This window comes from Equus caballus, chromosome 7, assembly GCF_041296265.1.
Source record: "Equus caballus isolate H_3958 breed thoroughbred chromosome 7, TB-T2T, whole genome shotgun sequence".
Taxonomy (NCBI): Eukaryota; Metazoa; Chordata; class Mammalia; order Perissodactyla; family Equidae; genus Equus; species Equus caballus.
Window position 1 is genome coordinate 83,598,750 of NC_091690.1, and position 15,568 is coordinate 83,614,317.

The 15,568-nt window shown below is 52.9% G+C and overlaps 1 protein-coding gene across 9 annotated transcripts in view; it reads left to right on the forward strand.

Moving 5' to 3' along the window:
• MICAL2 (microtubule associated monooxygenase, calponin and LIM domain containing 2) overlaps nucleotides 1-15,568 on the forward strand; it is a 223,567-nt gene that overhangs the window by 148,685 nt on the left and 59,314 nt on the right. For 6 of the 9 annotated variants that reach the window (XM_070274779.1, XM_070274780.1, XM_070274784.1 and 3 more), the window contains 2 exons: nucleotides 6,856-7,036; nucleotides 11,145-11,326. In XM_070274779.1, the coding sequence (XP_070130880.1) occupies nucleotides 6,856-7,036; nucleotides 11,145-11,326 (363 nt within the window). Of the gene's footprint in view, nucleotides 1-6,855; nucleotides 7,037-9,901; nucleotides 10,062-11,144; nucleotides 11,327-15,568 lie in introns of all 9 variants that reach the window. The other 3 variants (XR_011441127.1, XR_011441129.1, XR_011441130.1) reach the window with 1 other exon arrangement.

Below are 15,568 nucleotides of genomic sequence, written 5' to 3' on the forward strand. Positions count from 1 at the left end.
CAGCAAAAGGAAAGGGAAAAGGCAGCGTCCTTGCTTTGGGGCCCCCTGAGCTGTGGAAAATTACTCCTGCCCCCACCCCTCCAGCCTGATGGAGGGGGCCCTGGCCCTGAGGGCTCCTGCCGGCTTGTAGGCCATCTGTGGCTGCCAATCCCCTGGTGTCTGGCCTGTGTCCAGGCAGAGGGCTCTGCAAGAGGGAGGAGTGGTCAGCTCTGCCGAGGGCCGTGGGGAAGGGGCCTACCCCTGGGAAAGCTGAGGCCTCCTTCTGTTGTCTTGTGGTTGACTTGAGTTGGTCTCTGCACCACGGCTGCTGCTAGGGCCAGGCAGGGCCTTCAAGTAACGCTGCCCTGGTGGGCCTGTGAGTGCACACGTCTGCACACAGACAGGCCCACACGCTAGGCTGGGGCATGCCTGGCAAGAGGGCAGCAGGACAGGACAGCCACGCCCCAGGGTGGAGGGTGGGCCCGAGGCCCGGGGCTACCCATCAACTTATTCATCCCTGAAGATCCCTGGAAACTGGCATTCCCAGTACTCCATCCACCCTAGTGAGAGTCATCACTCTCAGAAGCCCAAGGAGGCAGCGGCCCTGTCTTCAGGCATCTGTGCCTTTATCTTTTAAAGGGACATGCACTACCAAGGACCTTGGTACTGGCATAGACAAAAGTCCCTCCAGAGCAATTGTGCCATCCCCTGACAGTGGGTGGAGGGAATGCTGACACAAGCCCCTTCCCAGGACCCTCCCCTATCCCACTAGGGGCTTGTCAGTGTCCCTTCACTGGTCACAGTCCACCTTGCAAGAGGGTGAGGAGACCACTCTGTGCTTAGTGTCCTGGACGTCTGCCTATTGGAACTCAGATGCACTCCCTGCCCTTCCCCTGTTCTGCTCAGCCTTTGAGAGGTGTAACCCCTATAAACTACATTTCCCAGGCTCCCTTGAAACTGGCTTCCTGTTAGGTCTGACCATTGGGATACACTAGTGGGAGAATGGAGGGCGGGATCAAAGGAGAAGCCAGGCTATTCCTCCCATCTCTCTGCATCTCTGGCAGTGGCTGTGCCTGCTCCATGATACCCACTCCCACCCATGGCCCTGGCCTCTGGACTTGGAACACCAGCTCCTCCCTCTGTCCTTCTAGCCAGCAGCTTCCTCCTATTGCTTGTCTCTGGGTTGCTTCATGGTCCCCATTTGGCTTTTCAGCTTATCCAACACTGTTATTAGTTTCCTGTATTAACTTTCCTCTGTTGAACTCCCTGACTTGGGCTCTATTTTCCTGACTGGATCCTGATAAATGTAGCTTCACTGCTTTCTTTTTAAACTTTTGCCTTTAGATTGAACTGTGTGCAAGACAGCAGAAGGAGTTTTTCCAAGCCCAGAGCCAGAGGTGGCTCTGACAGTTCAGAGCTGTATGACTTTGGACAAGTGAGATAAGCCTCTGAGCCTCAGTTTCCTAATCTGTAAAATGGGGTTAATAACAATACACAGGAGAACATGTTGCTTTGTTGTCTCCCTGGGTTCTAGGGAAAGAGTGGAAGGGTCTCCCGACTTGGGTAAAAGATAGGAACAATTTCGCCAGCAGAACGGGGCCAGGGTCCTCACTCTGCCACTGAAGCAGGGGCCTGGCCAGGAAAGGGCCTCAGGACTTGGCTGCTACGGGGGGTGTGTGAGGACAAGAGTTTCCCTGGACACTGCCTGGTTCTGTGTCTGGAGTCTCGTCCTCACCAGGGAGCAGATGTCCAGCTACAGCACGAGAGGACACTCAGATGCTCAGCTCAGCAGAACTGCTTCCCTCCAGGAGGCCAGTGGCAGCTGCCCTGGGTGGTGCTGGGTCTCTCTCCTCATCCCCACCCCCACGCACCTCCTCCCCTGGCAGCCCCAACCCCACTGCAGTCCTCGATTCTCCCTATGAGCATGGATGACTTTAGACGAGGAGCAGCTGGGCCTGGGGGAAGCAGTGGGGGCAGGGTGGTGGCAGCAGGCATGTGCACAAGGGAGCACCTGGCTTCTTCACCTGGGGCTGGTCACAGACATAGCTGCTCTGTGTCCCAGCACGGCTGGTCCAGCTGAGTCCCTGGGTGGCCCTGGCTGAGATAGTCTCTGGACTCCACATCCTTCCACTCCTGCAACGAAGATGGTGATTCTGCCCTTTCAGGTTGTCAGGCTATTAGAATGCTGAATGCAAAGTGCTAAACAGACACAGGGCACTGGATAATGACTTGGTGCTGCTAGTTATTGCCTTTACTTCCATCACTAGTGCTAGTTGCTACCTTTAGATGACTTCCGTCACTCGCGCTGGTACCACCAGCACCACCGCTGCTGGTATGTGACGTGGCCAGGAGCCCTTGGGGGTGAAGGGTGTCTGGAAGTAGAAGCTTGAGCAGCTGTGCTGAACCCCAGAGCCCAGTGTAGCCTGTGGCCCGGGCCTTGCGGCGTTGAACGAGGGAAGGAGCATGTCCTCCTTTGGGGCTTTTTACCTGGGTGGAGCGGTGACCAGAGGAAGCTCCAGCTTCTCTTCCACAAAGTCCTCATCTCCCAGTGCCCCCCAGTCCCTCCACTGATGTCCAGGCTCTCCCGTGGGAGATGCTGGCCCTGATCCTGCTGTACTGAGGAGTCATTAGTCACCCATGTCCCCAGGAAGACAGCCTGAGCCCTTACCCTGTTCCATCCTTCAGCTGGCGGGCAGTCACAATTCTCTGGGAGGAGAAATGAGAAAAGCAGACCCCTGGCATATTCCCTGCCAGTTTGGGCTGGTCCCTGAGGTGCGGGAGCCATGGGTCTGGTGCGACCATAGTCTGGCATGGCTCACCTCCACTTTCTACAGCTGCCCCATCTGGCCAGGCCACTCTAGACTCCCTCACTCTCCTCTCCTCTCATCTCCTCTCCTCTCCTCTCCCTTCCCCTCCGCTCCTCAGGTTTTCATAGCTGCCTCCTCACTGGTCTCCCTCTCTGCTCCCCATGGGTCTTCCAGTCCACCTTCCACTCTGCAACCACAGCGATCTGCCTGCGGGCAGATCTGCCGATGCCAGTCCCCAGCTCCAGCCCTTCAGCGCTCATTCTTGGAGGGAAGTCCTCTCTCCCCTTTGCCGTCCAAGGCTCTTCTGGTTTGACGACGATGTGATCATTCCCACTGGTTTCCTTTGCATCCCCTCCTGCTCTCAGGCCACATGGACTTGATTTCCGTCCCATGCAGACGGGAGGGCTTTCCCACCTTGCTTTTGCTCTCAGAGGTCCACTTCCTGAAGCACCCCCTCTCCTTTCTCCACTTGTTCAAATCCTACTCCTCCTCAAGCCCCGTTTAAATGGTGCCTGCCACCCCACGTGCTCAGCGCCCGGAAGTCAGACCTCCCTCCCCTTCCTCCTCGCCTCGGCCTCTCTCTTAGCTGGTCTACCTTGTGATGCAGATATTCTTGAACATGGCTTACCTCCCTGTGGGACAGAAAGAGATCCTGGAAGGCAGAGACCGTGCTGATCTATCTCCAAATCCCAGCCTGGGCTGGGATCAGGGGAGGGCACAGTGGCGTCTGTCAACCATACAAGTGTCTGTGCACATAGCTCACAGGCACACACACCCATCCTCATATATAAGCCACATATAGAGTCAGGTCTCTGCTACAGTAATTCTGTGTGACAAGCCTCCCAAATCTCTGGCTTGTAGCATCTCTTTTTCTTGCTCATGAGGCCGTGGGTTGGCTGGGTGGCTCTGCCTCGGGTGCAGGTCTAAGCGTGGCCTGGGCTCCCAGGGGATTGGCCAGGCCGGGCTCCTAACCGTAGGGTGGCTCCAGACCTGCTTCATGTGCCCACAGTCGGGGACCTAGGCTGAAGGGGCAGCAGCCATCTGGGACAAGCTCTTTTCATGGCAAACTAGCAGGAGCGTGAGTGGACAAGCCAAACAGCAAGGCCACTTAAAGCCGCCACTCACGTCACAGCCACTAATTTCCACTGGTGGAAGCAAGTCTCATGGCCAAACATCCCGGCAGTTGGGCCGCAGGAAGCACCCCGCACCTGCTGTAGAGGGAAGGACTGGGAGGTCACAGGACGGGGCTCCGCTCTGTCACAGGGAGGGAGTGAAGAGCCGGGACTGGTCCAGCCCAGACTCCCAGAATAAAGGCCACATCTCTTGGCGCCCATTCATGGTCCTGTCCTGCTCAGACATACAGACTCGTCCCCATCCTCTCATGAAATATATGACCGAGCGCTGGTGTCTTCTCTCTCTGCGCAGCTGTTTTCTCAGCAGCAAAATGGGGATTATAATACTTTACTTAGAAGGTTGTGTGAGGTTTAGTAAACTTACAAGTTAAACACTTAAATGATTCTCGATAAAAGTAAGCTTCTGCTATCATTACCGCTGCTACATAGCCGAGCAGCCAGTGATAACACCTGCCCCCCAGACGCCTCCCATCCACAGCCACACCACTGCAGAGTGTGCGTGTGTGTACACACAAGCAAGCGTGCACATACACCAGGGGTTGCAAACTGGCAACCCACTGGCTGCGTCTACCTATAGGGATGTTTTGTTTGACCTCTGTACAATATTTAAAACATTAGGCATTTCACATAGAAATAAACATTGCTTGAGTTATCTTCACAGGTGGTGAATATAGTTGAGGAGGAGATGACATCTCCTGGAAAGAATGGGTGGGGTGAAAAGATGCGGGGGCCCTGGTGGACGCATGAGGAACCCAGCATTTAAGGCTTGGCTGGAAGACTGGGTGGCCGAGATGGAACAGCCATGGAGGCAGGGAGAGAGTGTGTCCCCAGGAGCAGGGAGGGTGGGGGGCACAAGGGCTGCAGGAGCCCCCCAAAGCCTTGTGAATTGGATTAGCAACAAGGAGGCCACTGGGACTTTGTTGGGGGCAGTTTGGGAGTAGTGGAGGCATATGCAAGATTATAGAGGATTGAGAAGCGAGTGATGGGAGGTGAGGTGGAGAAAGAGAGTGTAGCAGATCCTTGCAAGAAGATTGGCTGGGAAGGGGGAAGAAGAGTTGGCTGGAGGCGGGTGGTGGGGACTGGGATTAAAACAGCATTTGTAAATACTAATGGAAAAGATCCACTAGACAAAGAAGTTAATGACACAGGCAAGAGGAGATAATGACCCTGGGGGCAAGGGAGTTGGCGGGGGGTTGGTAGGGGAGCCAAGTTCCAGTGAGGTGTCAGCCTTAGAAAGGAGAAAGGACGTCTGCCCCCTTGTGACCAGTGAAGGGGTCATCCAGCTAGTTAGTGCCAAGATGGAGCAGGGCTTAGGCTGCCTCTTCTGCTCATACATTCGTTCGTTCATTCATTCATTTATTCAACTAAATCTAGCGAGCATCTACTCTTTAGCAGGCACAATTCCAGCAACAAACGAAACAGACAAAAATCACTGTTTACATTCTAATTATAAGAGAGAGGATGAACACATTTTATTAGAAAATTGTATAGCTTATTAGAAGGCGAGAGAGATGTGCTATGAATAAAAATAAAGGGGAATGGAGAGCGCCGGGGGCTGGGTTGCAGTTTACACAGGATGACCAGGGTAAGCCTCGCCAAGAAGGCGCCATTTGACCAAAGACTTGAAGCTGGTGTGGGAGCGAGCCCTGCCTGAAGCTCTCCTGGGATAGCGTCTCCTAGGAAGAGGCAAGAGCAGCGCAAGGGGCTGCAATGAGGGTGCACCCAGTGCTGGAAGGACAGCAAGAGGTCACATGGTCTGGGGAGAAGAGGCAGCACTTGGAGCTGAGGTCACAGGGCCACTGGGGGATTTTGAGCAGAGGGTGGCGTGGTCTGACTTACAGTTTAACGGAGTCACTCCGGCGGCTGTGTTGAGAATAGACTGACAGGTGGGGCATGGCAAGAGGAAAAGCAGGGAGCCCCGTGGAGGCTGTTTCTATAATCCAGACGAGAGAGGATGATGGCTGGAGGCAGGGTGATGGCAGAGGAGGTGGTGAAAGGTTACTGGAGTCCTGACATATTTTGAAGGTAGAGCCAACAGGATTTGCTAATGGCTCTAGTGAAGGGTGAAAGAACGAGAGAAGTCAAGGATGTCACTAAAGTGTTTAACTTGGGCAGCTGCAAGGCTGAAGGTGGCATTTCCCAAGTTGGGGATGGCTGGGGGAGAGCAGGCGTGGGGAGAGACGGAGAGGAAGACTTCCATTAGGGCGTGAGTTTGATGTGTCTATTAGGTGTCCACGTGGAGATGCCAAGTCAGCAGTGTTATAGATACATCCAGATCCAGCAGAAACGTCCAGGCTGGAGATATAAATGTGGGAGTCATCACTGTCTAGGGTTGTTTAAAGCCATGAGACCAGATGAGATCATCAAGGATGTGAGTGTAGTGAGAAGAGAAGAGGTTCAGAGGCTGAGCCCTGGGACCCCCCGTGTTAGAGGTCGAGGGAAGAGGTGGAACCAGCGAAAGATACAAAGAGAGGAGGAGGCAGCCAGCGAGGAGGAGGAGGCGCGCTGGGCTGTCCTGGAAGCTGAGAGGAGAGCTGTTTCTGGAAGGAGGGAGTGATCGGCTGGGTCAAATGCTGCTGGTGTGTCAAGTAAGATGAGGACTGAAGTTACCACTGGGTTTGGCAACATGTTGGACACTGTCATTTGACAATAGCAGTTCAGGGGCTGGTGGGCCTGGGGTGGGCCCTCTGAACATTTCAGGAGCCTCCTCTGGGATCGAATGGGGTGACGTGAGCATTCCTGCCTACACACCAGAGATGTGCTCTGCGTGCTGGGCTTTCTGGTGGCTGAGAGGTGGGCATCCTGCAATGGCACAGAGGACGAGAAGGTCGGCTTTGGAGTGGTCCAGTAGCCCCCAGGCCTGCTCCCTGCCCCTGCCAGCTGCCCTGCAGGGCCCTTCCTTCCCACCGTCTCTCCAGACTCTCTTCTCTCAGCAGATGAGCCAACCTCGCCCAAGAAGCCCAAGAGCATCCTGGAGCCAGAGCCCGGCCATGTGGAAGGTGGACCCACCTCTCCCCTGCCATCTGAGTGGACCTCAGTGAGGATCAGCCCCGGCGAGAACGTGGTTGGGCAGGACATGATGGCCGTGTGTGTCCTGGTCAACAGTGACGAGAGCAGGTAGACTTAGGCTGCTGCAGGAAGGGGGCAGAACCGGGGTTAGATGAGGGGGACAGCGTTCAGGAGCTGGTCTTCTCTCCACTCACTTGCAGTGTGGCCTCTCTGTGCCTCTCTTTCCTCATCTGTAAAATGGGGACCATCATAACACCTGTCTCGTAGGGAGTTGCAAGGCTCCATTAATAAATGTGAAGGTGTAGAATTCTGGCATGTAATCAGCACTATTAAGTGTTAGCATTTGCTATTTTCTCAGAGAAGGGAAAGGCCCTGGTCCCACCGTCTTCTCCCCAGGAGGAAATTGTCATGTAGGCTGTGGTGAGGGGTGCCGAGTGGGTGTCACCTGTCACAGTAAGATGTAAGATGGTGATGCACGGTGATGGGGAGGCTAGGCTGGGGATAGGAGTAGGGTGGAGAGGGGACATAAAAAATGAAGCCCTGGTGCCCTAGATGAGCATTTCTCAGACTGCTGTCCTCACCACCCCCATCAGAACCACCCAGATGGTCATTAGGAGTGCATACTCCAGTTCATTCAGGAGGCCAGTCAACAGTAGGTGCCGATTGCTCGCTGTGTACTAGACTCAGGATACAGCAGTGACCAACACAAGAAAAGGCCTGGCTCTCACAGAGCTTTCATTCAAAGTGAGTAGACAGGGGCCGGCTCGGTGGCGCAGTGGTAAAGTTTGCAAGTGCCGGTTCGGCGACCCGGGGTTCGCCGGTTTGGATCCCGGGTGCGGACATGGCACTGCTTGGCACTCCATGCTGTGGTAGGCGTCCCACATACAAAGGTAGAGGAAGATGGGCACAGGTGTTAGCTCAGGGCAAGTCTTCCTCAGCAAAAAGAGGAGGATTGCAGCAGATGTTTGCTCAGGGCTAATCTTCCTCCAAAAAAAAAACAAAACAAACAAAGTGGGTAGACAGCCAGCAAACAAGTAAATCGTTAACAGAGAAAATACCACATCTGTGCCAGATAGAGGAGTAATTAGGGGTGTATGATAGCAAATGACTGGTCAGCTACCCGAGGTTGGGTGGCCAGGGAAGGCCTCTCTATCTGTTATCTAGTCTCACAATCATGCTGAGTGACAAACCACCCCAAAGGTGAGTGACTTCTAACGACCACCATTTATGATGCTCATGATCCTGGGGGCAGGGAGTTTGAGCCAGGCTCAGCCGGGCAGTTCTTCTGGTCTCAGCGGGCTCCCTCATGTGTTTGGGACAGCAGGGCCCTGCTTCTAGAGCATGGCTAGCTCTCAGCTGGGGCCACGGGTCTTTCATCCTCCAACAGGCAGCCCGTGCTTGTTCACATGGTCCCGAGAGGCTGCGGGGAATAGCGCAAGGTCTCTCGGGGCCTCGGCTGGGACTGCACAGCACTACTCCTGTCACATGTGATTGGCCATGGCAAGGCCAGCCCCGATTCAAGGTGGGGGAGAAATAGGCTCGACCTTTATGGGAGGAGCTGAAAGGCCCATTGCAAAGGGGTGTGGATCCAGGAGGGGAATGGTGGCAAAGAATCTGCCACGGCCTCCCTGAAGAGGTCTCCCTAGTGGGGAGACCTGATGTCTCTGACGTGACAGAAGGTCAGAGCGGCCAGCACACAGTGGGGGAGAGAAGAAGATATTGTGCCAGAAAGCAGGGCAGGAGCAAGGCTTGGTGAGACAGGGCGAAGAGTTCCAACTTCATTCTAGGTATAATTGGAGCCACTAGAGTATTATTAAGTCAGAGAGTGACACCTCACTTACGATTTCCAAAGATCTGCAAGCCTTGGCGTGGAGAATGGATGAGGCAGGGTGGGTGGGAGTGGAGGCAGGGGGGCCAGGTGGGAGCCTGTGGCTCAGGTAGGAGATGAGGAGCCTGCACCAGGGCTGGGAGCAGCAGAGATGGATCTGCCGATGGACTGAATGTGAGCGAAAGACAGGATTCAAGGGCCACTCCCAGATTTTGACTTGAGTGACTGGATGAAAGGTGCAGACACTTCTGGAGTCATCTTGAGGCGGAGAAGATTTCAGGGAAGATGCAGGTTTGTGGAGAAAATGAAGAGTGCTGTTTTGGACCTGGAGGGACCTGTAGGGTTAGATGTCTTGTGCAGGTATCAAGCAAGCAGTAGAATAGGTAAGTCTGACGTTTCTGGGAGGCAGGGCTGGAGGTGGTGATCTGGAGGCCAATGACATACAGAGGCTCTTCAAGCCAAGGGAGCTGATAAGTCACTTCTGGAGTAAGAATATCTTCTTAGAGAGAAAGAAGAGCTGGGCCTGGGCGAGAGCCCCAGGGCATTTGAACAGTCAGTGGGCAAGCAGAGGAGGAGCTAGCGACACCCACTGGAAGGAGAGAAACCAAGAAAGGGTAGGTTGTGGAAGCTGAGATAAGAAAGTATTTTAAGAAGGAAGGTGTGGTTCACTGTGTCAGGTAAGAATGGAGATGCACCCTCGGGATCTTCCAACAGGAGGATCATTGTTAACTTCGACAACCGTAGTCTCAGTGGAGTGATGGGGCAGAAACCTGATCGGAGTAGGTGTGGAGAGAATGTAAGAGGAGAAAAGGGAGACTGCAGTGTAGACAGCCAGTTCATCAGGTCTGGAGCAGGCAGACTCTGGTAATGAGGCCTGGGAGCGCACATTTTAGCAAGTCCCAGGGGCAATTTGGATGCACACAAGCCACTACAGCGGAGTGCGCTTAGCAGTTACTGAGACGGAAACCAGAGCCCAGAGAAGGCAAGGCCCTTGCTCTAGGTCACACAGTATTCTAGGCCTCAGTTAGGCAGGACTGTGTCCATTGTAAGAGGCAGAAACCCAACTCAAACTAGCTTGAGTAGCAAAGGCAAATACATTGGTTTGTCCAACTGGGAAGTCCAAAGTGGTCCTCTCTCCCGGCAAGGTTGGAGCCAGAGACTCAAACAGCTGCTCTCCGTTCCTGCTCCTCTGCCTGTCGGATTTACAACCATCCTCAGAGAGGCTGTCTCCAGGTGTGGGACTCTTGACTACTGAGGGCCTCAGCCCACCTCCACAAATTCATGGCCATATGGCAAGAGCTCAAGGTAGACCTCCAACTGATGCTACTCACTTGCATGCCCACCTCCAGGACTAACTGGTGGACAGGACTGGGATGGCATGATGGGCAGGCTCGGGCACTGTGATGGATGAGGGGCAGCAACCTAGTGGAAAGATGCATGCTGGACTTAGAGAGAGGAAACAGATCTATTCACGAAGCTGTCACCGCCCAACAGGTTTTGCGCTTTCCCACCCCAGGACTGTGCTCGTCCTGTCTCTGCTGCTAGGACTCCCTGCTTCCACTTCTCTGCTACTTGGATTTCTGCCAGTTGTTTAAGGCCAGGGTTAAATACCCTCCTTAGTAGTCTTTGCTCTTCCCATCCATTCCCAGGGGAGGAAAGTGGTATTTAGCTGCCTGAAGTTCTAGGACCAGGTCCCTAATGATGAGCTCATTCTACCCCAAGAGCTTAGGAGTCATGGTCAGGGATGGGTGAAGGTGAGGACCAGCCTTCACGTGAGCACTTCACCGTGCGTCCGCTGGCTTCTTTCTCCTGCTCTGATCCACGCCTGTATTCATGTGCTAGGGCTGCCAGAAGGTACCAGAGACCGGGAGGCATAAACAACAGAGGTTTATTTTCTCACAGTTCTGGAGGCTGGAAGTCCGAGATCAAGGTATCAGCAGGGTTGGTTCCTTCTCAGGGCCATGAGTAAGGATCTGTTCCTGGCCCCTCTCCTTGGCTTGTTGATGGCCATCTTCATGTTCACGTGGCATTTTTCTTCTATGTGTGTCTGTGCTCAAATGTCCTCTTCTGGTAAGGACACCAGTGATGTTGCGTTAGGGCCCACCCTAATGACCTCAGTTTAACTTAACGAACTCTTTAAAGACCCTATCTCTAAATGCAGTCACATTCTGAGGTACTAGGCGTTAGGACTTCATATGAACTTGGAGGGGACACAGTTCCGCCCATAACAAGCCCGCGGCTGGGCACTGGGTGCCGGGATAACTAAACCACTGCCCTTGCCCCAGGACCCCATGGCCTGCTGGAGCAGAGATGGGCAGGGCACAGTGTGGATGTAGGGGGTGAATGGCAGGGCTCCTCGCTCACCTGCTTTCTCCTTCCTTCTTCCAGCTCCGATGCAGAGTCGGACTGTGGAGGCAGTGAGGCCTCCAGAGCAGAGCCCTGTGAGGAGAGATGCTGGCAGCTGGAACCCCGACCCCTACCGAAGCCCCTCACCCAGCACAGCTCCCTGAAGGAGGCCCTGACCAGGGCAGTCTCTCCACACCACCCTGAGGAGCCTGGAGCCGTGCACGGTGAGCAGAGAGCATCTGGGCCCAAGACAGGCTTGCTTAATCCCGGGACATGGGAAGGGAGCAGAGAACCCCACAGCCAGCTTTTCCTCATGGAGGGTCAGGTGACAGTAGGTCTAGTCCTCAGACTCAGAGGCAGTGGGGCTAGGACCGTTGGGGACTGGGGTACAAGTTGAGGTGAGGGGACTGGACCTAGGCTTGGCCCTTTCTATGAGAAGCTTTGGCATCTCAAGTGGGAAGGTGGCAGAGGGGCCTGGCTGGCTGTTTTGTGTCACAGGCAGGCAGAGATAAGAGGGCCCCAGGACCATCTTGCCTGGAGCAATCTCTCCTGTGAATATCTCCTTGGGTGCCCCCTCTGGCATTCCATAGCCCAGGAGGAATGGAAGGCGGGCTCAGCTGCTGTTGGACCACATGTGGCCCCGGGCAGCACAGTTTCCCTGGGGCCACCTGGGCCAGCACAGGGCCATTCCCTGTGCTTAGGGCTGATGGAAACCACTAAAACTACCAACACAATAGTAAATGCACTTTCACTGAGTGCCTGTAACGGCCAGGACTTTTCCACTACGTGGCCCCATTTCATCCTCAGGATGACCCTGAGAGGTAAGTGGCGTGAAGCCCATTTTACAGGTAAGCAAATGAGCTGAGCGCCTTCCCGAGGTCTCATAGCTAGTAAGCACTGTGGCCCGGTGCTGAATGCCTTCATGCCCTAAGAAGTAGTTGTCCTTAGCAGCCCAGCTTGTTTTAATACGGGTGGCCATGAATCGAGTGTTTTGATTTAGTCAACAGCCCCTTGTGACCCCTGGCTGGGAAGAAATAGGCTACAGAAACTCTCCACCATCAGGACCAATAGCCTTCGCTGCCCATGAGAGCTGAAGGTCGCCTTGTCCTGCACCGCCCTCTGGTGGCATGGAGCAGAATTTCCACCTGAATGTAGAAACCTCAGGAGTGATGGTTTCTCAGGAAGACCAGGGCTGGGGCTGAATCCTGGAAACTCTGTATTTACCCTCCCATGTGAGCCTTTTTTAAAAAAGACAAATTGTCATCAAAACGTATTTGCTAGGTACCATTTGTGGTGCCGTCCAGAAAGGCTGAGCTCATTGTGCTGTGCTGTGCTGGGCCCAGCTGAGTCCGCCTGCCTCTGTCTGGGTCCTGCTTGGCCTGGGCACCCCACCTCGTCTCCCTGGGCTTCAGCCTCCCCATTTATAAATACGAGGCCTGCCTGCCTTTCATCCCTTTCCTCCATTTCTCCTCTCTCCTCAATTGCCAGGGGATTTTAGGCAACCTACAAGAAAGACAAAACAAAATTGTATGTCTGTGTATGTGTATATATATATATATGTGTGTGTGTGTGTGTGTGTACATATATATATATAATAAAGCCTCAAGACTAGGGTTAACCAAACCAGTTCAGGAGGTATAGACTCCAGAGAGGAGGACCATGGTCCTAAACAGGTGTGCTAGTGGAATCACCGATTTGATTCTGAATTTTCTGGCAGCCAGAGTTAAAAATGAAACAGATTACGATTCTCACTGTTCACGAGGGAAAAATATATGGGTCTGCAACCCAGGTCCCAGAGTAGGTACCACTTTTCCTAATGCTTCATTCTGTAGAAATTTTCCAGCTCGTGTCCAATAGATGCTATCGAGAACAACCGCTGTGCAGAAAATGCAGCCCTGGTTTTCCTGAGGCTGTTTCGTGCAGCCTCTCTTGCTGGCAGTGAGGGCATGACAGCAAAATGTGAGCAACGAGAGCTGTTCTCCCCCAAGGATGGGGTTGGGGTGAGAGAAAAAGGCAGTGTGGCCAAAGCATTCTGTTTCTGAGAGTCCAGTTTAGTTCCAGAATAAAATATAGACTAGACAGAGAAGTGGATAGATTGCACGACTTTCAAGCAATCTTCTGTCGATTTTGTCTTCATCCGTCATGGTTTTGGTCATCAGGCAGGCCACACTGCAAGGTTAGAATCTCTGGCCTAGTTAAGTGTTGTGTTTTGTGTTGATGGTTATGGGGAGTCCATCCCTTTCCCGCATAATGTAGGCTTGACATCATGTTGTGGGAGTTATGGAACTTCATGAATCACAATTTTCACCTGAATAAATGGCTCATAGGTGAGCCGAGGGAATGCCAGACGAGACCAGGACATTGCTTTAAAAAGTCTCTGGGTTTGTACACCCATGCTCACAGCTGCATTATTCACAATTGCCAGAGGGAAAAATGACCCAGTTGTCCAGCAATGGGTGAATGGATAAAATTATGGTATATCCACACCATGGAATGTTATTCAGCCTTACAAAGGAATGAAACTCTGACATATGCCACAACATGGATGAGCCTCAAAGTCGTTAAGCTAAGTGAAATAAGCCAGGCACAAAAGCACAAGTATTGTACAATTCCACTTCTCTGAGGCACCTAGAGTTGTCCAAGTCATAGAGACAGAACGTAGAATGTCAGTTGCCAGGGACTGGGGGACGAGGGTGGATGGCGAATTATTGTTTAAGAGGTACAGAGGTTCCGTGTGTGATGAGGAAAAAGTTCTGGAGATGGATGGTGTGATGGTTGCACAACAATGTGAATGTACTTAATGCCACTGAACTCTACACTTAAAAATGATTAAAATGGCAATGTTTATGTTATATACACTTTACCACAATTTCAAAAAAGGCTCTGGGACTTCCATAGCTCCTCCAGGAACCTATCGCCTCCTCGAAGTTCTTTAGCATAGAGCATGCCCGAGATGATGGTCTGAAAGAGAACTGAAGCCCTGTGTCATCGAGGCCACAGAAGATGCTCAGCAATGCTCCACTAAAACACCTTATTCTGTGGTTCTTAAAAAATCTTGTTTAAAAGGCAGATTCCTGGCTTCCCACCCTCAGAGATTCAAGTTGAATGGGTCTAGAGTAGGGCTGAGAGCCTGCACATTATGTGAGCGCCCCAGTGCATCCATGCAGGAGGCCCCATCCTACACTCTGGGAATCACGGAAGAGCAGCTTCCCAGAGGCCTGCCTGGAGGAGTTAGCTGTCAAATGCATGCCCAAGCAACTCAACGAATCGGTCTATTGCACTGGGTTCTTGGACACAATCCAGTTAGAGTTAGGAGGCCAATCTGCCCCCAAATTATTCTGGTTTAGAAAAATTGGTATTTATCCATTTTTTTTCTGGCAATAATTTGATAACGGGATGGTCCAATGGCCTATGGAGGACACTGCTAGTTTGTAACAATAAAACGATATCATCAGCACCCTATGGCACAATACTCACCCTCTTGCTCCTTCTGCTCCATTAAAATAAAAATAAATAAATAAAATAGATACACAATATAAGCTAAAAAGGATGGAACGAGTCCTGCTTTATGCTGCTCATAATTACGGGATGAAATTATTACTACCCACCCTATTGTTCCTATTGTGATAGAAATGTGTGCATGTATGCCCTATAAACACCAGTGATGGAAAATTCTCATGAATTTTAGCCGTTTCTAATAAGTTCCATTCCACAAAGTTAAAAGCTGGAGAGAGGCAATAAGAGCTTTAAGCATTCTTGTATGTTTCTTGAGAAATTTCTCCAGTAGGTGACTAAGAGGTTAGCTGTGGTCAGCAGGATGTGGCTGTGCTGGAGGCCTGCTTTCTCCCTACGCAAAGCATCCAGCCTGGAAATCCCCCACCTGCACTTGGTGGGGGTGGTGGGCCTAAACTGTGGGTAGACGGTTCAGCCTGTGATGGGGAGGTGGGGAGGCTGTGCCCTGCGTCCGTCCCAACCCATGGGCTTGATTATGACAGCAGGCCTGTGGGACGGGAACCCACCAGATAGAGCAGGCTCAGAGTGTCTAGAAATGGAGGGAGGGTGGGAAGGGAGCTAAGGAGCCGAAGATCTTGTCTTGAGGAAAGGAAGCCCCCAGGTAGTGGTTGACACCTGTGCACCCTAGCTGGCTGGTAAGAGCTGACGCCCAGTTCTGAGCACTGTCAGGGGGTAGAATCCAGGACTTTCTACAGAGAGAGAGAGGGCTGGGCCAGACTGAGCCTTGAATTCAGAGAAGCCTGAATTCAAACCTCCCTGCCCCCTTCTTCCTCACCCACATCACTCCCATGGGCTTTCCTTCCTTCGTCGCCTCCTGGTCCCACCTGTGCGAGCATTCAGGTGTGCATCGCCCCCATTCTTTCTCTTGGCTGTGATGGAACCCCCGCAGGGACCTGGAGCCTGAGGCCATACCTGGGGGCCCAGTATGGGAATGGGGTACATTTGCATCCCAC